The 24,201-nt window shown below is 45.8% G+C and overlaps 1 protein-coding gene across 1 annotated transcript in view; it reads left to right on the forward strand.

Annotated features, from left to right (window-relative positions):
• Window positions 1-8,270: 8,270 nt before the first annotated feature.
• Ice1 (interactor of little elongation complex ELL subunit 1) overlaps window positions 8,271-24,201 on the forward strand; it is a 45,304-nt gene continuing 29,373 nt past the window's right edge. Inside the window, exons 1-5 of the mRNA XM_048368343.1 lie at window positions 8,271-8,543; window positions 18,521-18,579; window positions 19,572-19,606; window positions 21,830-21,848; window positions 22,926-23,037. Of these exons, the coding sequence (XP_048224300.1) occupies window positions 8,460-8,543; window positions 18,521-18,579; window positions 19,572-19,606; window positions 21,830-21,848; window positions 22,926-23,037 (309 nt within the window). The 5' untranslated portion in view covers window positions 8,271-8,459. The remainder of the gene's footprint in view (window positions 8,544-18,520; window positions 18,580-19,571; window positions 19,607-21,829; window positions 21,849-22,925; window positions 23,038-24,201) is intronic.

The following is a 24,201-nucleotide window of genomic DNA, read 5'->3' on the forward strand; positions in this document are numbered from 1 at the left end:
GGAGCTGGTCATTTATGCTACCTATAAATCTCTGTATTAGAGGAAACATGCTTTAAAAAAATCAAAGAAATTTTAGAAGATAATATTTTCAATATTCATAAAGGACAAATGACTTCAATTACTCGTGTGTGTGTGCACGTGTGTGCACACGCGCGTGCACGCATGTGTGCAAAGATGTGTGCTGATCCTGGTCTTGAACTCTGGCCTGACTGCTTTCCCTCAGCTTCTTGTTCAGGGATAGCACTCTATTACTTGAACCACAGCTCCAGTTCCAGCGTTTTGGTAGATAACTGGAAATGAGAGTCTCATGGACTTTTGTGCCTGGGGTGGTTTTGAACTGTGATCCTTAGATCTGACCCTCCTGAGTAGCTAGGATTATAAGCGTGAGACACTTGGCTTTGAATTATTCTTATATGCATGAGAAGAGGCTGAATTTCTTAGAAGGAAAATGGAAAAAAAATGACCTGAATAACAAAAGCAAATTACAATACAAATGGCCAATAAATCTGTGAAAATATATCTGTCATCGCTGGTAATGAAATAAATGGACGCAAACAAGGAGATGTTTCTGTGCTGGTTTGATGACTCAGCTGTGTCAGTGGAAAGGCGGGTGGATTTCACAAATTCATAGAGGACACTGTAAGATCAGATCCCAGCCTGGAGGCAGGTGAGAGCCACGGCTTCCTTTCCTACGGTCTGTATTTCCACTGGTTATGTTCTGCTGTGCAGGAGAAATGAGAAGCTGGTGGGTGTCCACGTTAATCTAAAGGGTAACAGCAATGCAATGGACCCGTGTGGGGAGGCAAGGAAGGAATCCGTATCCTCAGAAAGCATCTTAGGCCAAAGCTGAGGGCTCTGGTGTCCTTCTGTGCCACGCCTACCTCCTCCCCTCCTTCTGGGACTCTGGTGACAGTGCCACCCCTGTGGGTCAGCTGCAAGCCTGCTGGTCCTCCTGCTGCATGAGCTAAATACCTCTCGGACATATACTCATTACGTGTTTCTGTGACAGGCATGCTTTTAGCTTTTGTTAAAACATGACACTTAGAAATTTTACAAACATTCCACAGGCCTTCAGTGAGGACATGTCCTCTTCAGAGCAATGGTCACTTAGCTGCTGAGAATTCGCTCTCTGGACATAATTGCTTATGCAAGACAGTATAGTATATAAGGAAGTTTAACTAACTCTTTTAAAGGCTAATATTATAACAGCGCTCCTGAGGTTTGATCTCAGGGTCTTACCTTACCCTTACTAAGCAGGTGTTTGACCACTTGAGCCACACCTTACCCCTTTTTCACTTCAGTTATCTTTTCAGATAGAGTCTTAAGTTTTAGCCAGGGCTAGCCTCAGCCTGATCCTCTCCTGTACCTGGGGTAGATAACAAGTACACACCACCATGCCAGACTTACTGATGGAGATGGGGCCTCCAACATGCTGTCTGAGGTTGGTCTTGAACCAATGACCCTCATCTCCTCCATCGCTTTCTTTGTTTCTTTCAAAGAAAAGGAGAAGAAATTATATCATTGGCTCTAATCTCCAGGTGGTAGCCAGAGACGTCTGACACTGTTTGGAGAGAGCGTTGACAGTCACACTTCGTGAGGGTTAGGGTGAGAGAGGTCATTCTGTGGTGCTTGTCACAGAGAAGAGAGCCTGGCCACCCCATGTGAACCGAGGAGCCTGACTTCATCACACAGAGTGCCCCCCTCCACCTCCACATCACAGAGCAGGGCCTGGGCAGGCGCATGGGGAGTCCACGCTGTCCAGTGAATGAGCTCAGGAACGGGGGGATTCTAACATAAGCCCGAGCCCTCCTGGTGGGGGTGTTGAGATGAGGAAATTGCGCACGCTTGTAATATATGGGAGTTTCATCAAATCTACTGGAAAACAGGAATCCCCCCTCCCACCTGAAAAAAAGAACACAGCAAAGACTTTTAGATAAGTGAATTAAAAACATAAATTCTGGCAGGAGCAAGTATTCTTTTCTTTCCCTTACTAAATTAGTACCACTTGGTTTGATGACAGTAGATCCTATTTGTCAGGCTTAACACATATTGGATTCCTTTTGCTTTTGTCAAACTTTAAATCCATGACTTAAACATAGTTGTTCATAGAGGAAAAATTAGACTCTCCACTTTGTGTTGCCATTTATCTATGGAAAATAAGGTGTTTCACAAACACCCACTGAGCTTCTCAGAATTCCCGTTTAGTGAGTCAACACATTAATCCCACGGTGGGGCAGAAAATCGGAAACAGCAGTGAACAATATTTGTGTACACACAAGACACACCTATCTGCGCTGACAGTAGAACTCCAAGTATTTCACAACGCCCTCTTGCTATGTCTCCCATCAAGTATTCCCAAGAAATCATGTCAGTGAACTGATTGTGGATTAAACCCAGCTTTGCGATTTGGTTTGAAATATGCCTTATGGAAGACACCGTGGTCACGTGTTTTTCAGGATTTATGACTGACACATAAAAGAGAGTAGAGCAATGTAAAACATAAGAAAAAAATCCAAGAGATAATACAATACAGTGGGAGATGAAGCTCATGGTCCAGTCGTAGGCTACGTCCTGTATGAGTTACCAGGAGAGGTCATTTTGTTTTTATAGTTTGTCAAGTGTGGCAGCTTTGCTCCCATCCTAAGACCTCAGGTGGGAGAAAGGCCTGGGTGTGGGCGCTAACGGCCATGGCTCCTGCCCGTGGGCTGCCTCAGCGGAGAGTCCCAGGGCAGCCACGACCTCTGCAGCGTGCCAGCCCGTGCCACGCTCCTTAGAGCTGCTGGGGCTTCTCAGTTCTCGGGGAGACTCCGAGGAAGGCCCCAAGTTCCAGCGTCCCACGCCCTTTGCCATCTGTGCGCCATTTCAACTTCTTCTCGGCTGTCCTTTGGGCCCGTGGGAAGGCCCCACTCAGAGGCCCACTGGTTCTCGGTGCCCCCTGGTGCGTTGAAGAAGTGGCTCGCTCCGGGTAGATCCCCAGTCCCCCCAGCGCCAGGCACTGAGGGGCCGTGTCCCTGGGGCAAGTGCCAAGCAAGTGAGTCACCTGTGCTCTCTTACTGGCCGTAGGTTCCCTGGCTCCCCCTCTCCTTTGGGACTGGAGATGGGACGTGCACCCCTGCCCGGAACTTCCTTCTCCTTTGTCGCCTCCACTTCAGCCGGGGTCACCTCTGAGCACCCCCTTCCTCTCCCTTCTCCCCCCGGTGGCCGCAGGAAGACTCTTTGCCACAGACATGGCATCTGGTCACTGACCCCCACAAGGCAGCGTGGGCCTGCATGAGATGGGCGCTCCAGGGACCGGCATCGGGGGCCCAGCCTGGCTCCACACCCCTTTGAGGGCAAGCGCTGAGGTAGAAGCAGGCTGCTGCTCCCTGGTGACCAAGCCAGGCACCATAGCCAGAAAAGGGGCGTGTGGGCGAGCCGGGGCTGCCAGCGGGGACATGCTGGCGGGCTGTGCACAAGCAGACCACGAGGCGGTTCCTACAAAGTGCCCTCCACTGGAGGGGGGATGTCCCAGAGGCCCCTAGGCCCCCCTTGGGGCGGATCGGAAGCCTGCCCAACGCCACTGGGCTATTCATATCTGAAACACACAGGGGAGCAGCGCCACCCGGTGGGCACATGCAGGCATTACACCCACACGGCTGGAAATCAAGCGGGGATCGCTTAATTTCTTTTGTGTTATCTTTAGTTGCACCCATTTGTAAGCACATTGCCTCTTGATGAACACACCCAATACTCATTAAGACATGGCTCGAGGGAAAGAAAGACATAGAGTAAATCTTTAGAAGGTGCAGCAAATGAAAGATTAGCTCTTCCCCTAAATCAAGCTTTCCGTCTAGAGGTTTCCCTGGTTTATAGACCAAGCTGTTAGCCATCTCAGTGGAATCACGTGTTTCTAAACGTAAACAAACATCTCCTCATTATGTTCAATTGCTAACAACCGCCAGGGAAGCGAACTCACAAGTCCGTCCTCGTCCTCGGAGTACAACGCTTTTCTTGGGAGTTTGACAGAAAGCAAGGCGTTTACGTCCTTCCTTCTCCTTTTCTTCACACCAGTGGGCCAAGGTTGTGTCCTAGCCTATTTTGTGCTGCTAACGACACAATGCTACAAGCGGGCAAGGTGTTTTAAAGAGGTGAATTTCCACCCAGGCTGTGAAGGTCCAAGGCCTGCAGGTTACATCTGGGTCTCCACGGCCTTCTTGCTAGCAGGGTCCCAGAGCAGAGCAGAGCAGGGCAGGGCAGCAGGCGACAAGAAAGAGTACCGCGCTTGTGTCCCCTTCTCTGTCCTTCCTTCCCCCTCCCCCACAGCAAGCCCTCCACAGTCACCACATTCACCATGGGGGGCCAGGTCTGTTGACTCCATCTAACCCTGACCGCTTCTCAAAAGCACCCAGACATGCTAAACACCACAGCCAAGGTAGAGGCCTACTCTCCAAATACTTTGTGGATGAACCCTTACTAGGAGCTCTGGAGGTGACGGAACCTGCAGCATATTCTCCGCAACTCCCCACCCCGCCCCCCATCACGTCCCTGTCGGCCGCGTGCCTTCACTCCGTACAGATAGCCCCAGCCTCTTCACAGGTTTCAGAATTCATTCACATTTCCAAGTCTTATTCTCTGGGCGAATGCTTTCTGGTGTGAGTCCTTAAAACATCGAAACCAGGTCACCACCGTCTAAGACACAACAGCAACACAGACACAGCACAACCTTCCTGATCCAGAGGAGAGAAACTGAGAAGCAGGAAGAAGCAGTCTGCTCAAAGCAAGGGCAGAACCTAGCCAACCTCTTCGTGGTGCTCCCAGGGCTCTGAGATGCGCAGGTTTAAGGTCCCACAGCTGCTTTCTCGAGCTTCTTTTGGAACCTGACTGCAGCTCTCTGTGGCAGGTGAGTAAAGGCTGGTCTCCAGCCTTTCTGGCTTCACTGTGCATTTGTAACTGAGGGCTACTACCGCCCTGGCAAATGCCTGCCTGGCCTCCAGGCTTTCCTTTGAAGTCAGGGTGGGTGGAAACTGCCATGACCCTGCAACTTTTGTGTTCTCACTCTGTGCGGGAAGCCTGGGGCACTTCCCTGTAGCGGGCTCAGTGCTGTCCCCTGAAAGCAGGGAGAGAAACGCTGAGCCGCTGTGTCTTTAGTGGCGCAAGGACTCCTATAGCTGGCTCCTTTCTCCTCTCATGAACAAAGCCTTTTCATTTCCCTGGCAAGGCTGCCAATTTTCCAAATCTTTTTTATTGTCATCAATTATTAACTCTCAAGTCTCACTGTAAATCTGACTAAGCCGCCAATACACTCTGGTAAGTCTTGAGTGCTTAGTTTTGTAATTTCCTTTATGGAGTAAAGGAGTGTATCTCTTTTTAGTTCAGCCTTTCACAAAGTCTCAGGGCATGGACACATGCACCCAAGCATGCTGTTTCCAGCCCTATTCTTATTTGCACCTAGCTATTCTGTCTCATGTACCAAGTCTTCACAGAAACCATTCTGAAGCTTTGCTACAACATTCTGGCTTTTGTAAAGTTCACTCCTCCAAACTCCTTATGACCACTGCCTATCATTCACTTCCAATGCCCACTACATATGTTCAAACATTTTTTTTCTCAATAACTAGTCCTTGAATTGATTTTCATCTTAAGTCTGTTTTCAGTTACTTTGTAACACAATAGATTCTTTTAAATCTGCTCTCTGTTACTTGTAGAACAATACCACAGCCTGGAAACATTTTACAGAAGAGGTTGAGTCTGACTCATAGATCTAGAGCCCAAGGCTGAAGGGAGTATGTGGATTGTCTTCTTGTCAGTAATCCTGAGATAGGGCGTCACAAAGTTAGGGATCGTGCATGTGTGTATGTGTGTGCTTCCTTCCTCTGATTTATCTCTTCCTCAAAGCCACCAGTATTAAGGCAGTTGTATTCTACTTGGATTACTTTACACAATACCAATTTCTCCTCATCCCTACCTCTAAATAGATTAGTGAATAGCTGGAAGAAGACAAGCCATGCTCAAACCATAGTAGGAGGTTATCTACTTTCCAAAATAGTATGCCCTCAACAAACTGTAAAACAAAACAAAGCAAAAAACCCAAACTACTCTCTCTATAGTGAATCCTATTGTATACAAAGCGTCATTAATTCAAAATATGGGATTAGAAAAATGAGTCAATGCTAAAAGGAAATGCAAAAAGGAAGTGGGTGTTACTTAGGGTGGCAGAGGTAAAAGAGAACCTAGGCTAGGTAGGATTTCCACACATAGAGGTGGAAGAAAGTGTGTTCTGTGGAAGGAATAAAAAAGAAAAGAAAAAAAAAACACCTAAGTATGCCCAAAGCAGGAAGGTGGCAGTGAGTATTCCAAGATCCTCACCGTGCCTGGCTTTGCCAGGGCAGAGGTGAGAGTATCGGTGCCTCTTCCACTTGATATCTGGGAAAAGTAGGCATTTGGGAAAGCAAAGGGGAAGTTATTTTTGTTAGGAAAATGGAGAACAGAAAAGTAGTAGGTTGGCCTCCATGGTCAACAGGGGAGGATTGTTTATTGAGGAACAATGAGGGGCACAGACCTTCCTGAGGGTTTGGGGGTTGTGCGAGGGGGTGAATTTGGGACCAGGCTTATAAGGGGTCTGAGCAAGGAGGCAGAGGTTATTGAAAGTGCCACTAGGTCTAGAAAATTGGTGACTTTTCCTTGGGCCCACAATGGATTGTTTATAGCTGGGCTTGGGGGAATTGCCCTGCCTGCACATCAAAGAAGGTCAGCTCATACCTAGGGTTTTATCTGGTGCCTGTATGGGCCTGGGAAAACTGAGGGGTGGTGGTGATGTGTGTATCAATTCTTCATATTCCTTGGACACATAGAAAGAATGGGCCTAGACGGGAGAGGCAAGTCCCTCATATAGGATCTTTGGATACATTAAAAAGAATGTGTTGAGAGGGGAGCAACACGGAATTAAGAGAACAAAGCAGATGCCCCACCAGTTTTAAAGGTACATTTTCCTAGGGTCAAAAGTCTGTAAAACATTCTGTTCACGTCTTCCTCCTCTTTTTCTGCAGGGTGTCATGGCTTGTCTTTCAAGCTACAGACAGCAGTTCCTTCTCGACTTTCCCTTGTAATTCTGCCTATCCGTCCACGTCTGACGGAGAACCCGGACCTGGGCACCACCACAGGTAGTAGGATCAGGCCTGCCTCGCTTTGAGTACCATTGACCAGAAATCTAGCTGTTGAACACCTGGTCTCTCCAATGCACAGTAAGAGGTAGGCAGGTAAACGGGCACAGGGGCCCAACATTTGAAGAAAAAAAAAATCCTACAACATTTTTTTTTTGGGGGGGGGGAGAGGGACGGTGGTTTCCAATTGCATTTCCCTTTCCCATCTTGAGCGAAGGGAAGAGGCTGGTGCCCTCTGGAAGCACGGCTCACACTCGCAGTGCCTGTGCTGAACGTCTAGTAACCAAGCACAGGGAAGCTACGAGTCTTCCGAGCAGACGTGGGAGGGAACGAGGCGCGGTTGTTTAGAAACGGATTCTGCTGCGAGTGGAGGGAGGTCCGGGGGTGAGGTTGGGGGGGGGGGGAGGAATCTCAGTGCGAGTCTCACAGGGCCTGCACCCACTCCACGGTGGAACAGGCCGGGGCGCTCCGCCTCCCTTTCCCTCCCCGGCGGCGGGGCGGGGCAGGTCCCGGGTGGGCGGCCGGGCTCGCGCCGCCGGGCAGGGACCAGATGACAGCTGCACACGCGGCAAAGGGGAGGCCCAGGCCCGGCGCCCAGGCCCGGCGCCCAGGCCCGGCGCAGACCGAGGAGCCGCTTCGCGTCCGGGCCGGGCGCCGTCGTCCTCCCCTCCCCTCCCCCCCCCCGTCACCCCGCCCGCCCCCCCCCCTCACGTCCGGTCCAGGCCGAGCTCGGGGACGGAGTCCCGGGGTGACACACCGTGCGCTTTCGCGTCCCGCACGCGGGGGCCTGCCACTCCAGCCGGCGCGCGGGTGACGTCATCGCGAGCCGCCCCCGCCCCCCCGGGCCGCCCGCCGCGGGAGGCTTTAGGTGTCTACTCGCAGCCTGTCTCGCGGTGAGCCGTCAAGAAAGGGGCCGCCTTTCACGAGGACCGCACGTTCCGCGCCTCCGGCCTCCTCGACCTGCCGCGTGTGCGGGCGTCTTCCCGCGGCCTCGCGAGGGGCGCTCGCCTCTTCGGTGCAGGCACCGAGCGGGACAGCCCGGCGCCGCGGCGAGGGGCGGGGCCGGGCGGGGCGGGGTCCTGGCCGGGCGCGCGTCGCGCCTGAGGCCGGGCGGGTCGCGGTTTTCTCCGGCGCTGGCGGACGTTGCGGCCCGCAGGGCGCCCGGTCGTCTCCACGGGGACCTCCGTGCACGGATGGACGCGCCCGGACCCGGCGGGGAGCGGCCCTGCAGGCGGTGGCCCCGACGGCACCAGCAGAGGCGACACAGGGCCGCGGCCGCGGGCCTCTGAGGTGCGCGAGCCGCGGGCCCAGCACGGCACCATGATGCCGGGCGAGACCCACTCGGCGGCCACCGGGGCGGCGGCGGACCTCGTGCAGTGCCAGGGCTGCGCCTCTCTGCAGCAGGTATGCCCGCCCGTGGCGGGGTGGGTGGGTGGGTGGGGCGGGGGGGCGGGTCTGGGGCCCGGCGCGGCGACCGCTTGTCTGCCCCGCCCCCGGCCCTACCCCTCCCCCGTCTCCCGGTTCCCTGCCCCCCTTCCCGCCCCTCGTCCGTGTTATTTTGGGGGAGCATTCCCTTTGCCTTGTTTAGGTTTTGCATCCAGAACTCGTTTACCGGGATGCGATCTTGCTGGGGGTGGGGGGGTGGGGGGACGGGACGAGCAGGTTCTGGGGGTTCCTTTCTTCCCGACCCAGCCCCAGGTCGTTCCGTGCTGACGAGTGACAGGTGAAGTGCGGAGGAAATGCGCCTTTCTGAGAATAATAAGGCCTCGCACCGCCTGTCCCATTCTAATCGTGAGCTGTTTGCAGGCAGCATGTTAGGTGGCGCGCGTGGATTGTCTGGTTCAACGTCTGGGCACTCCTGGCCTATAATCCCAAACCTAATCTATAAAGCTAACGGACATGTTAATTGCACGACTGAAAGAACCAAAAGCCTATGGAGACATCGCTTGTAACAGCAGCATGGATTGTTGATTCTTTACCGAATTGCCAGTCTAGCTCCAAATCTGAGGGGAGCAGTGGGAATAGCCCCGAGCACTGATTTCCAGCGACGCTTCGGGCTGTCGGCAGAGCCTCCTTTAACCCCGGGTGGGAGCATCGCTGCTCCCACAACTGCTTTGTGTTCCAGCACTGCCAGCGTAGTGGTGAAGTAGGCGGACACCACCTTTCATAAGGAAGACCTTGACAGTGTTTGGGAAGGAAGTAAAGGAGGATGTTGAGATGGTGGTCTTGCCTCTTGGCTGGGTGGTCAGGTGCTGTGTCTTGGAGGCAATGACTTCAGACATTGGAGTGAATTGCTTGCCCTACCAGGTGTGGAATGAACCTTCTGGGAAGGGGAGATTGACAGGTGGAAAGATTAATGTGAGGAGGGCAAGGGTGCCTTTGACTAGCAGTATTTGGTCTGCTTGGCGTGAGCAGAGAGGAGAGGGTTAATGAGATCAGACTAGAAAGAGCTGCAGACTAGATGGCCATCAAGAGAAATGGGGCTTTTATTTTACTTATGTTTGGGGCAGGACAGCTAGGATGGATGTATGGTGGCACTCTGGGTAGAACAAATCAAAGAGTCAGCTCTAGTTATGCCGCGTCTTGTAGCTATCTTATAGTGCATTCCTCATTGCCTTAATCTCAGAAACATAGGTAATCTCCTGAAACATGAATCGTATTTATTGTTTGAGCTAGTTTATTCATTCAGCTGCTGCTAGCACAGGAGATTCTTGGTCTCTTGGAGCATCCATCCTTGTGGGCGGGGCAACAAAAGAAGTTTAATGTTAGAAGACAGTGAATATGTCAGTGATAAATAGAGCCAAGAAGGGGGGGGGGCAGTGGCTGTTGGAATTTAGGCAGTCCTGAGAAGCTACATTGAGCACGGGGGTAGAGAATGGGTTCTGTTAATATAGTGGGAGAAAAGCATCTCACTGGAACCCTGATGTAGGTGCGTGTGCAGTTTCTTGGGAAGACCAAGGCCAACGGGTCTGGGATGCATGAACGTCCGGGGTTTGATGAGGTTGTAAATGCAAGAGCAGGCCTGGTCTTGAGGGTCTGGGCTTTCTTGAATGAGATGGTTTGTCACTGGAAGTGTTTTGCTGGAAGACAGTGGATGTGGAGTGGGTTGGTTTTCCTTCATAAATATGTGTACCAGAAAGTAGCACTGATGTCCATAGGATGCTTAGCCAGAAACTGGATGCCATTCTTACTGCCTTTTCCCTGCTTCTCTGGAGTCTTCCATTGGTTTCCATCCGCTTTTCACCATCTTCACTGTTTATACCTTGGTCAGAACCCCTATCACCTGTGATCTAGACACTATCACATTAATCTTTCTTACCTTCATGAAACATTTCTGCTGTTGGTTCTCAAAACAGCAATGGATGTAGTCATCTTTTACCTACATCCAAAGGATGTAAAACATTCTGTATTTAGGCTTTGAGGACTTGTGCTCAGTTCTGCTACAGAGGTGTGAGAACAGCCGTAGTCAATATATAAAATAATCTGTGTGTCTTGTTGCACTAAATTTTGCAACAGTTAAGAAGAGGGCCCCCGGGCTGGGGATATGGCCTAGTGGCAAGAGTGCTTGCCTCGTATACATGAGGCCCTGGGTTCGATTCCCCAGCACCACATATACAGAAAATGGCCAGAAGTGGCGCTGTGGCTCAAGTGGCAGAGTGCTAGCCTTGAGCAAGAAGAAGCCAGGGACAGTGCTCAGGCCCTGAGTCCAAGCCCCAGGACTGGCCAAAAAAAAAAAAAAAAAAAAAAAAAAAAAAAAAAACCAAAGAAGAGGGCCCCCGTGTGCAGATCACCCCTCTAGATCAAGACTTTGGTTTGCATTTTGGGATTCTTTTGCCTGGAACTGGAATGCCTTTTAGTGGAAAGGGTGAGTGATTATGAGTGATGTCTCCAGTATACTCCTTAACTTTAAGACTTAAGACTGGGAAAATAGGTTCGAACCTTGAGTGATGGCCACTGTGAGGTTTTGTACTTCTGTCAGTATTCTTGAGTGGTGGAGCTTTATGCGTGATTACCAGACCAGAGCAATGGTTGGTCGAGCCGGAGGAGTATACAGCTAAGGTAAATTGCTTTACCAATACATACTAGTGTAATACAAGCCCAAATTAGCCGAAGGCTGATGCAAATGAAAATGGAGAAAACAGTGGTTCTGAATATGAGAAAGTAAAGATAGCTGGATTTTGGGAAATGGAAAGGGTAGAGAGACCTAAAATATGAGTGACCTTGAGAACTGTGTGAAAGGAGAATGGAAGAGGAAGACAAGACAGAAGGGATGTTAGAGATGTGGGACTGCTATTTTAGAATGATGTTAGAACCTGGATTTTCAGCCATTTTCTCATTTGTTCTTTGTGGAGTACTGTGTCCTTTTGATGGTGTATTGTACTTGTAAGGAAGCATAGAGTTCATTGTGAGAGTTTTACTGGGAGTTGGAAGCAGAAGGAAGAAGAGAATGAAGGAATATATTGTATTCTTTAAACTTTGAGAACCACCTAGCTAATGAGTAACCTTTAAGGTGAACATGGAGAAAGAAAAGCAAAGTTAGACAAAGAAGGAATACCTTCTAGAGTGATCCAATATTGGAAAGGATGAAAATAAAGAACATTCTGCATTTTCTCTATATTGCCAAAGCAGGTGAGAGAGAACGTAACATTGATCTTGCAGAAAATTGATAAACAGTGTGTTGGAGTCTTTCCCATGGGAGACACACATATCGGTGATATAACTTCATTCTGACTTGTAACTTGAAGGTAGCAAGATTCTGAATTGAACTCATTTATTTGCACTGAAAAGCTTCCTTTCATGTCTTCTTTTACCTTATTTTCTTTAGTAGTTAAAGAAACAGCTTTGCTAAGATTTTTGCTTCCTTCAGAAATATATCTGAATGTAGTACTTGAGTTTATTGTACATATCTTTTTTTTGCCAGTCTTGGGCCTTGGACTCAGGACCTGAGCACTGCCCCTGGCTTCTTTTTGCTCAAGACTAGCACTCTGCCAACTTGAGCCACAGCACCATTTCTGGCCGTTTTCTATATATGTGGTGCTGGACAATGAACCCAGGGCTTCACATATATGAGGCAAGCACTCTTGCCACTAGCCCATATCCCCAGCCCCAAATAACATTTCTCTAGAATGTATATTTTCTGCTCAAGTGTTTAATGTATTTAATTAGAAATATACAACAGTATCTTGGATTTTTTTCTTTCCACTGTTATTCCTCTCCTGTCAATTCTACATCCACCTGTCAAGCCTTGGGAGTAACTTGCAGCCACTGGCCTTTGTTTTTTGGGTTTTTTTTTTTTTTTTTGTCAGTGTGGGGCTTGAACTCAGGGCCTGGGCACTGTCCCTGAGCTCTTTTGCTCAAGGCTAACACTCTACCACTTTAAGCCACAGCTCCACTTCCTATTGTACATATCTCTCTAATGTAGTTTCTTGTATCTCCTTGCCTCACTTTCCTTGATGACAGTGTTTTGTCATTGAAGTCCAGTGTTCAGTCCATGTAGGTTGCAGAATTCTGTCATTCCTATAAACCAATGTGGTCTGATGATTGTTTGATGATTAAGTCTTTAGTCGCATGGTTTTAAGTCAAGTTAATCAACTACCGTGTCACTTTCTTGTGGTGCAGAGAGCCTTGTTTTGCTAACTTTGCACTGTAGTGAGAATCAGCCATCCTCTTAGGAATCCAGATGAAAGTTTGAAGCTCTTGAGCTCATGAAGTAGATGAGATTTAGTCAATTGGGTGTTTGACCTGGGACAAAGTTAAGCTTATAATTTGTACAAACTTGTGCTCAGCTCACGCTCATCACAGGTAGAAGTTGGAACGTCATTGCTTGGAACTTGAAATGCACTTTCCCTCAGACATATTGATGTATAAATTGTTTTATGACAAGGAATGCTTACAGAATTGGAATCCGTTTACCAATCAGTGATGTGCCTGCTCCTGGCACGTGGTTTGTTGTACAGTCTTGAGCAGAAGCGGCACGGAGCTCATTCGGGTTGGAGTTAGTGTGACTGTAATGTTGTCAGTTTTGATAGGAGACGCCCAGGGAGCCCATACTTGGGGCCACAATGTACATCCTGCCAAGGGCTGGGCCGGGGGTGCTGCCTGAGGTCAGACCATGGTTTGCAGCTCACTGGAGGGGATTGTTGTAGGCAGAGGCTGCAAGCTGTGCAGGGGGCGGGGGGAGAGAAGGAAGTTTACTGTAGACGAGGGGCAAAGGGACAGGTAGGATAAGATTTCCTAAAAAGCACGAGCACTGTCCACCCTGGTTCCCTGCCGTCCCCCACGCTGCCGCTGTGGGCGCCAGCGGCACAGCTCCTCCCCTTCCCAGCATCCTGCATGGCTGCTGCCTGGCCAGCGATGGCTCTTTTCCTTTCTGCTGGCAACTCCTGTCAGGAACGCATTGCATTTCATTGCCATGGCTCTTCAGTCTTAATTGTTTGTGAAATTTTACGCCACAGAGCCTTGCATTCCTCAGGAGACATCTGAGGAGACACTGTGCCAGGGCAGCCAGAGACAACGCCCAGTCCCCGGGATTCCCTCGGGCTCAGTTATTAGGGCCTAGTAAAACTCCTGGGAGTGGCCTATTGCAGGGGAAGGCGACCCACAGAGCCAGGTGAGGGAAAAGGCACACAAAGCACCGCCTGTGCCGCGGCGTCCCCCAGTGGAGCACACAGCACCCACATAACCACACCTGGAAGGGCCGTCCAGCAGGGAAACTCCTCAGAGACTCATGAGGCTGCTCATGCAGGCATCCGCCAGCAGGTGTTCTCCATAAACCACCTTGCCGAGGGAACCAGGGTATGAATGGGGCGAGGGAGCTTCCCAGATTTCCCAGTGTGCAAATGGCGGCACACAAGCCTTCTAAGGAGAGCACCCGCACTGTGCTCTCTGCTGTGCACACGTCTGGTGCTGGAGCAGTAGTGTGCTCAGAGGCCAGCGATACCATCAGCATCCTCCGTTCTTCCAGCCCAGAGCATCACCCGAGCTCAGGTTGAGAATCTCCTCCCACCGCTCTAGACGCTCCTCTTCATTTGTGTAGAGAACTGGCTCCCAGATCTCTCCTGGACACCAACTTCTTGATGTGCAAGTCCCTCAAGTAAAGTAATGTAGGGCATATTTGCTAATCATGTGCACACAGCCTATTCTATTCTGTAAATCATCTCTAGATAAGTTACTGCCTAGCTCAACACAAATAATGTATAAGTAGTGGCTGTACTTTATTGCTTGGGGAATAAAGCAAAAGTCTGTGCATTCGATGCAGACTGCTCCTAGTGGTCAGGAATTCAGCATTCTTGAGCTAGGAGCACATAGTAACCCAACAATTGTCTGCCTAATAAACTGTTACTCATCATAGACGTATTTGTGGTTTATTTTCCTACACTTTTTGAATAAGGAAAGATCTGATTTTATGAGTCTTGCATTATTATAAGAATTACTAGACATCGTGCAAAAGAAGACAAAACGGCTCCCTCTGAACACAGATTAGAGAAACAACTTCAGTGGGATATTGGGAGATTAAATCCAGCAGTGTATGTAAATAGTTAGTGTAGCATTTAGTTGTTTTTATCCTGCGAATGCAAAATTGTTTCACCATTAGAAAATCTGTTGCAGTACACTGCAACTCATAAAATAAAAGGAGGAAAAAAACACATTTAAAGTAAATAGAAACATAAATTAAGTAAAATTTGTTACACATATAAAAGTCTTTTTAGCAGACTATGTATAGAAATTTCATGACATGTTGAAAGAATATTAACTAAAAACATGGAACAAAGCAAATTGAGTCAATTTTAATTTAAGACAGGGAAGTCTGTTATCTCACCTGCTATTCAATGTTTTGAGGCCTCTTTCAATCCAGGAAGACCAGGGCAAACAAATGAACCATAAAACAATCATTGTGGGTGGCTGTTACAACTAGTCACATGGAACATCTAAGGGAATCTGCAGATACGTTATTGAACATTGTAAGAATTACTTTGCACATACTCTGTTTAGCTCCTTGTATCTATTGATAAGTTGCATATTTATAAAATGAGCAAGTCTAGTATAATTAACACACACACACATATATATGGATATAAAATATCCCTACACACTGGTATAAACAAATAAGGAAATGAAATGTACTAGAAACAGCATAAAGGTAGGTTTCCTGGAAGGGGCAGAGACCTGGAAAGCTTGCACAGAGAGAATTCAGGATTGAAAGTAGGTAAACTTAACATTTTTTTTTTTTTTGGCCAGTCCTGGGCCTTGAACTCAGGGCCTGAGCACTGTCCCTGGCTTCTTCCCGCTCAAGGCTAGCACTCTGAAAACTTAACATTTTATGTATTTTGATTTTATAGGTATTGCTAGAATTCTTTTCAGATACTACAGCTCTAGTAGAGAGTTTTTCTCCCTCACATCAGTACCAGAGCTTTTGTCCCAGCACCACATAGTGGATGAAGCGTGGATAATATTGGAGATGGAATGTGAATCTTTTTTTATTCCAATGTAATACAGTGAACGGGACATGGATCTTTGCTAGTGGAGTTTATATTTTCTGATGCCGGGAAGGTAGAGGATCTTTGGATGTGCCTGTTGTCCATTCTAGACTCTCTATCTCTGAATTGACTGTCTGTCTTACAACTGATTAGTAAGATCTATCTATATGTTAGGAATTCTTTGCCTGTTCTTTTTCTAAATGACTTGCAAGACTGCCCTGCTTCTGTTAGCAATTTTAGAGTTCAGTGAAGTGTAGTTTTTTTTGTTTTGGTTCTTGGGGCTTCAGCTTGCTCCTCCACGCTGTCTCTGGGTTCTTTTACTCAAGGCTAGCAGTAGTCTACCAGTTTGAGCCATAGTGTCACTTCTGGCTTTCTGGTAGTTAATGGGAGATAAGAGTCTCGCAGAGTTTCCTGACTGGCCTGCCTTCTAGCCTCATTCCTCATATCTCAGCTTCCTGAGTAGCTAGTATTGCAGGCATGAGCCACTCACTGGTGCCTGGCTAGATAGACAATTTTGATGTTGTAAAATACGTTAAATTTGTACCTTGGTGTGTAATTTAAGAAATCTGTATCTACCTTGAAATTGTAAAGGCATCATCCTGTGTTTTGTCATCCTGTTATATCAGTCTAACAATATTAAAATTTTATCACTGTGATCTACATAGGATTTATCCTGAATATAATGAAAGGCTAGTTTAAATGTGGAATGCTAAACACAGTAATACTCCTGAATAGTTCATTTGTTGCCTTCTGATTTATGTTTTTAGAGTGTTTATTATGCTATATCTAAGAATACATTCTAGTGGACTTAGATACAGATTTTTTTTAAAGACCTAAAAATGCTCAAAGCGCACGCACACACACAGAGAATTATTTTAATCCTTTCGGGGGTGGGGCTGGGGTGGGAGAAAGCCTTCTAAATATGTCTGACCATGACATTCATCTCTGTAAGCATTTTAGAACTTCTGTCTGCATGTGAGTCTATGTTAATGGTCATTTGGCAGCACATACATGTTAGTAACCTCTGAGACTCCACTATCCACCCAGTGTTGCAGCTCGTAAGAAGAAACACCAGTGAGCACATGGTACATTAACAGGTTGTTACTAAGAGAAAAATGCGAATGCAGTGAATACTAACATTCCTCAGTATCGTTGTTGTTAACGTTGGTTAGACCCTCTTAGACGACCCAGGACCCATATGTGGGAAGTGGGGGCTTTGGATGTGGCTAGCCTGCCTTTGTGGGGGCAGCTATCGGGATACAGGCTCCGCTGTATACAGGCCCAGCCATATGCTGGTAGGACCTCATCCTAACAAGAAATAGATGAGTCTCGTGAGGAGATCCCCGCAGGCTGTTAGCAGAGCCTGGCAAGCACCACGTGTCCCTCAGTATGAGCTGCCAGAGGGTCCACCCATGTGTGTTTATGAGCTGTGACCCCTTGGACAGATGCTGAGAAGGCGGTGGTTGTCTGCAGGCAGAGAGGGCCTGGAAGAGCCTCACTCTGCCTTCCGGCCTGTAGCCTGTGCGTGTTGTCTCTTAACCGATGTGTCGGTGAAAGTGCAAGCATGGAGGGTGCCGTAAGTGAACATACTGTTGTAACTACAAAACCATTTAAGTGCAGGCTGCCTTAAGTGGGAAGGTCACTGTCACTATTCAACCATTGAATGTAGACTGCCGTAAGTGAATACCAAAACCAATTGGCTCATCTTAGAAAAAGACCATTTTGACCTTCTTAGTGAAAACTGGACAATCTGGATGGTATAAAGGGATGATTATTTGTAGTACATATGAAGAATTTAATTAGCTGTGTTTAAAAATGCTATTACTAAAGTACATAGGGATAGAAAAGGACAAATTAAAACTTGAGTTAAAAGAAAAAACCCAGTTTGGTTTTAAAGCATAAGAACATTTGAGCAGTGTAATAATGCTTTCATTTTTAAGTTGAGAGTAATAATTTAGCATTGAATTTATAGTTGGCCCCTAAAGTGCTAAATTTATATCTATCTTTATGAAGTGAATCTTGGCCCCATGCTTTTTTAGGGGTGGGGGATGGTCCTTGAGGCTTGAGCTTAGGGTCTAGGTGCTATCTCTGATTTTTTTTTTTTTTTTCTCAAGGTTGGCACTTTACCACTTCGAGCAACAGCTCTACTTCCACTTCCAGCTTTTTTTTTCTTTTCTTTTTTTTTTTTTGGCCAGTCCTGGGCCTTGGACTCAGGGCCTGAGCACCATTCCTGGCTTCTTCCCGCTCAAGGCTAGCACTCTGCCACCTGAGCCACAGCGCCCCTTCTGGCCGTTTTCCATATATGTGGTGCTGGGGAATCGAACCGAGAGCTTCATGTGTAGGAGGCAAGCACTCTTGCCACTAGGCCATATTCCCAGCCCCCACTTCCAGCTATTTTGGTGGTTAATTGGAGAAAAGAATCTCACTTCCTGCCCGAGCTGGATTTGAGATACAGCCCTCAGATCTTAGCCCCCTGAGTAGATAGCATTACAGGTGGGAACCACCAGCACTCAGCTGGCTGCATGCTATTTGATTTTGACTACTGTTGCTTTGTGCTTTTTAATAGTTTCTATGTCATTTGGGGTACTCGTAATCCTTTCAGAAACAGTGCAAGGTAAAGATGGGTGATCGTTACTATATATTGAATACTGACTGATTCAGCACTCATTGTGGAAGCATCTTTACTGTTACTGAAAAAGGGGTGTTAGCTATTCGATATGGAGGTTCAGGAGTAGAACAGAGGCTGCAAATGTGTTTATGTAAAGGATGAAGATGTAAATGAAGATGCTTATGTAAAGAATGTAAGAAGTTTGCTGATTTTGATGTTTATAACACATAATGCTAACCTAAGTAAAGCAATTACCTGTGATAGTAACACAACTAACTGAAGCTTTTTTCTTTCAGAATTTAAATGAATATGTTGAAGCATTAATTACCTTGAAACAAAAAATTATCAATACAGAGTAAGTACATTTGCATGTGTTTGGCAGAATGTTATGAGCCTGGCCAGCAGGGCAGGTGGTGGTTGGGGCATTTGGGATGGGGTACCTGTGAGGACTTAATTCTTGTGGGGCCTGCTGAGTCTCATTAGCAATCTGAACTTTGTTTAGTGTTTTTATTAAAAGTTTCTCTTAAAGCTCCTGAGTTAGTAAGTTCATTGTTCTACATTGGGATTTTTTTTAACTGTTCCTGTTTTTCTGTTTTGTTTTGTTTTTTTTTTCCCTTTTTGGCAGTATGAGGTTTGCACTCCAGGCCTTATGAAGACTGGGGAATGTTCTACTGCAGAGCCACAGTAGTCCTCTTTTTTGCACTGATTGTTTTTGAGATACGGTCTTGCTTCCTGCCTAAGTGTGTGCCTGAACCTTGTTCCTGTTATTTTGCATTCCTGTTGTAGCTGGGATCACAGGTGCACACCGCCATGCCCAGCCTCTTCCATTGAGATGGAGTCTTGTGAAACTTCTGCCCAAGCTGGCCAGGAATGCTAATTCCCCTGATCTCATCCTCCCACTAGCTAGGATCATAAGTGCATACCACTCTGCCCAGCCGTGGGTACAAGAACAAGTGTCTGGGCTGAGCTGGAACTGCAGTTCCCCAACCTTGGCTTCCCAAGTAGTAGTAACTAGGAATACAGGCTGAACCATTGGCACCCTGCTCATTGTCAGATCTTAACTTTTAAGCCGTATCCCAAATTTGCTCACCATATGTTACAGCTATGATGTTAGATTTATTTATTTTTGGAATTATGTAATAGTCTCATGAATTGACCAACATAGATGAAAGGGATTTTTACATTGGAAGCTCATAATGTCAGTTCAGGGCTTTTGAGGAATGTAAGGTGGTATATATTAATTTAGGAATCTAGGAAGAGAGGCTGCCTTGTATGTATTGAAACATGGTTTTAACATAGTATATGTTTTATTTAACAATATCCTAATCCTTCTTTTCTTGCTTACAGTAATTTGTTAACAGAATATCAGAAGAAGTGTGATGATATCCTTTCCTTGGCCTTTTCTTTTGTATTTTAGGAGTATACTTATGTGTAATAATTAAAACAGATGTGACTCTTGTCTGAGTCATCTTTAAAGGCAACATTTATTAGTATTTATCTGCTGAAGTAAAGAACCTGCTCACAGGCACATTAGACAACCAGTCATTGCGATTAATACATACTTGATAAATTTTCACAGGAGGAGTGCTTACAGTCTCATTTGTTTCTCTTATTGTATCTGATGAGCTTTTTTAAGAACATGTCTCATTTGTGTTGAAAACGTGCCATCGCAAAATGTGTTCTTAGCTTTAGGAGTAATTGTTGCTGCATTGGTGCTTGCTGAATGTTAGTTTTGAATCTGCACTGTAAATACCGTGAGAACATTTAAAGTGTGGGAAATGGACTTCTTAATTGTTTCTGTGACTTACAGAGAATGAACATATATGCCCACAATGATGTAATTTTATGTTGATAAGACAAATAATATGTGGGTTTGAGACATAAGCATTGGGAGAAAGCCTGCAGTATAGTCAGCTCTGGGTAATAGTTCCCCGGCAGTGAGAAAAAGTGCATACAGCTGATCCTTGGGTGTGTTTTGGTGGTAACCCTTGGTTTGAAATCTCTCCATCAAAACAGACATCTGTGTTTGACTGTAGAGATTCCTGCAGATCCATGTTGGTCTCTGTGCTGGGACAGACCCTGCCGTCCTGACAGTGGAGCTCTGGTCGCCTCCCGGTGACCCGAGGCCTGCTTCAGCAGTGCTTCCGGCACACCTGAGCTCACATGTGGCCCACCAGTTATTCAGTTGTGATCATGCCATACCCAGTTTGCATGGGCAGAATAATAAAATCATGATGTCATTGCCCGGATTTACTTTTAGTATCTGGAGTTGTACTTGAAAAATAGAAATCATTATTAATTTTATGTTTTACTTGTTAAAATAACAGTCATTTAAGAATAAATGCATGAGTTACAAGAACAATATCTTCAGTGGTAAGAGCTATGCAGCATGTTACAACTACACTTAGGTAACTAAACCGGAAAATTGGTGGACCGGTCAAATGCTAGGAGAACCACGTGTTCATTACATCGCTTTGGGAGAAATGGTCTAAACATTTTGACTTAATTATTCATGGAACTAGCAAGGAAAATAGTGGTTTATTGTTATAGTATTTTTCTACCAAATACCAGAATAAAAATTAGAATAATTCTTCTAGGCAGACAAAGCCCTCAAATTGTTTTTGAATTATAAAAATTTGTTCTGTGATTTGATGTATGGCCTTAGTGTCAGCATATAAATATTTTTTTAAAAATATCTTTGGCATTTGCCCAAGTGGATTATTTGCCAGACCTCAAAGTGCAGTGGTGTGGCCCAACCATGGCGCGGCTGCTGCAGTTGAATGTGGCTGTCTCCGCTCATTTCCCCTTTGCTAATGAAGTACTGATAGGTTTTCTCACTTGTTCCAGAACCGGAAAGCTGTTCAGTGACTTTGCTATGGCAACGACCATTTCAATTCTGTGTAATTCTGACCATTTTGTTTATTACTCCTCTTCCTAGAGGGCAGGCAGTATTGTTTTCACCAGGTGCTTATTGAACTTTTGTTCTGCAAAACTGCAGTAATTTAAGAAAAATTAAACTGTGCTTTTGACTTTTGAGCTTACATTGTAAAATAGAACGCCGTGTGCATGTTTTTATAAACACCTTTTTCTTTACTGTTTTAAATATGAATGCTAAAAAATGAAGAGAAGAATTATGTTTTGGCATGTTAGAATACTTGAGACTAATGATATGGGGAAATGAGGCTACCAGATTGCATAAATATTAAAAATGATGGCTGGTGTAGATTCTGTATTCTGTCTATATTTCTTTTCTAGTATTCATTAACTGTAGGTTAAGAGCATAACCCCTGTGTTCAGGAGTTATTTCTGCAGTGCTTGAGAAATGAAGTTCAGGTTTTGGGGAAGATCTGTCAATCATCTATCTGTCTTCTAGCTGCAGATTGCTTTGTCTAATAGTGTAGCTTAAACCCAGTCCTCCTATTTGTTCAAATAGATGTCTTTACTCAGTACAAAGACTTCATGGAATCTTGAATATTGTCAGCATTTCTGATCTTTGCTGTATAAACATAAACATAGATTATTAAAGTAGGTATTCGTAAAGCAAGCTTTATTCCATACAAGTATCAGCAGCTATGTTTCTTCAAGCTTTCTTTAACAAGTTTTACAGCTGCAGTTTGCTCGAAGGTGAGTGGCCTTGTTCTCATAGTTGATGTCGCCCCTGTTTGAGTTCTTAATTAAAAGTAGATATGTCAGGCCAAATGTTTAAACAGGTTCTAATGAAATCCACTTACATTGATTCTTCCTAGAAAAGGTTGTTTTTGTTTTCACTGTCCTGTTACACCATTCCAGTGAATTTATTACCTAGGACTTAAATTACAGCCTTGTGTTTTATTTTTCAATAACTTTTAGTGATTACATTACCATTTTAGTGAAGCTTTACTCTAATTACTGTTATCTACATGGATCACATTGTTTGAGGTTGGTATTTATCATTTATTTGTTTATTTGGTGATAGTAGAGATTGAACTCAAGGCTTCATGCTTGCTAGACAAGTGTTATACCACTTGAGCCACAAACTGCAGTCTGATTTTGGCAGTACTTTATATACTCTGATTACATTTATCACTTAGAATAAGGTAAAACGTGGTGATAATCGAAGCAGAATTGTATCTCGCTGAATCATAATCCTATCATACAGCACTGAGATCAGTGTTGACATTACCAAGTGGTTAGCAGTCTTCAAAGTATCTCCAGCACATGGCAAGGCATAGTATTTGTTCTTCAAGATGCTTTTTGATTTGCTTAGTCTGTTAATGTTTAAGAACTAAAGACATTAACAATTTTTTTAAATGTAAGTAAAAGGAATGAATTTCAGAAGAAAAAATTGTAATTCTTTTTTATTCCAAGTTGAAGATCTCACATTGTGTGTGTATGTATGTGCATATGCACATACATACTGTTTTGGTGCCAGAAGTAGGGTTTGAACTCAGGTCCCAGGTGCTGATCCTTTGCTCTGCTACTCAGGGTGGTGCTTACCACTTGAGCCACAGCTCCACTGACAGCTTTTTTGCTGGTTAATTAGAGGTGAAAGTCTCGTGAGTTTTCTTGCCCTGGCAGGCTTGGAATGGCGATGATCACGTCTTGGCCTGCTAAGTAGCTAGGTTTGAGTGCTGCTGGCCTCAGCACATCAGTATATACGTGCAGTAACCCACTGCAGGTGCTTCTGGAGAATGGTGTTAATAATGTGCTGTCCCTGTGTAGAGAGAACAGTACTCTGCATCACCAAGTGGAACAGATGCTCCAGAAAATTTCTCCTCTGCAGAAATGCCAGGAAGAGCTGGGAACGTTAAAAGCAGAGCTAGAAGAGAAAAAGGTACCAGAGTCATTTTCTTACAGAGTTATTATCAGTAAATGAAGATTACTCCATTCACACCATGATTGACATTATAGGGACTTTTTAATATGTTAACAATTGAAATAAGTGTTTGTGAGGATTCTTTAGTATATATATGTATGTGTATACACATGTATGTATATATCTATGTATGTATACATATATCTCTGCATAGGGAACATGGGACGAGTTGATTATCGGCTTCACAGTGATTATTGGCTCTCTAATACTGGGTTATTAGTTTGGGAGAGGATCCATAAAGGAATCTTGCAGCTGTGACTTTTTTGGCTCTTGTGTGTCCTATATTTTTTGTCACATTTTCTTTGCCTTACATGGGAAATAGCAAACAAAACTTGGGCCATACAGGTAGAGAATGATGGTATTTGACAGAGCATGGGAGCAGTTTGATTCCTTCAGTAATTCTGGTCTAGCCCTGGCCAGACCCAGTGCTGATGAAGCAAGCACCATCTCTGCTCTAACCTAAATCAGAATGTCCTTGTGAGGAGTCCACTCTCATAGCTCATTAACCAACGGGTTATAAATTTTGACTTTTTATGTAGAAGTTGGGAACGTTTGTCCTACAGGCTGCATAAAGCTTGCATAATTGTTTGGTGCAGGATGGGAGAGACAGGTTTTCTACTGAGGTTATCTGCCTGTATTGGCAGCTTTGTATGACCCAAGAAGGATTTAACTATCCAAAAGTCCTTAGCAGAAAAAGAATTCTGCACCTCTGGTTTATGGAAGTCTTAGAAAGGAGTCATTGCTTTCCTAGATAACGATAAAATCCACAGGGTTGGGGGTTGCACAAGAAAGCTTGCCTGGCCTGGCTCTTGCCTCCCAACCTGGTCTCCTGAGCCTTCCTGAAAGCATTTGGACTTCCTCTTCTTCCTCTTCTTCACATTGGCTATAGTTAGTTTGAGGTCATGTACCCAAGCTGTACATACTTGGGTTTTTTTTTTTTTTTAACTTTTTTGTTGTTGTTGTTGCCTATCCTGGGGCTTGAACTCAAGGCCTGGGTACTGTCCCTGAGCCTCTTTGTGCTCAAGCCTTGTATTCTGCCACTTGAGCCACAGTGCCACTTCTGGCTTTTTCTCAGTAGTTTATTGGAGATAAGAGTCTCGCACCCTTTCTTTGCCCAGGTTG

Source organism: Perognathus longimembris, chromosome 19 (genome assembly GCF_023159225.1).
Source record: "Perognathus longimembris pacificus isolate PPM17 chromosome 19, ASM2315922v1, whole genome shotgun sequence".
Classification (NCBI taxonomy): domain Eukaryota; kingdom Metazoa; phylum Chordata; class Mammalia; order Rodentia; family Heteromyidae; genus Perognathus; species Perognathus longimembris.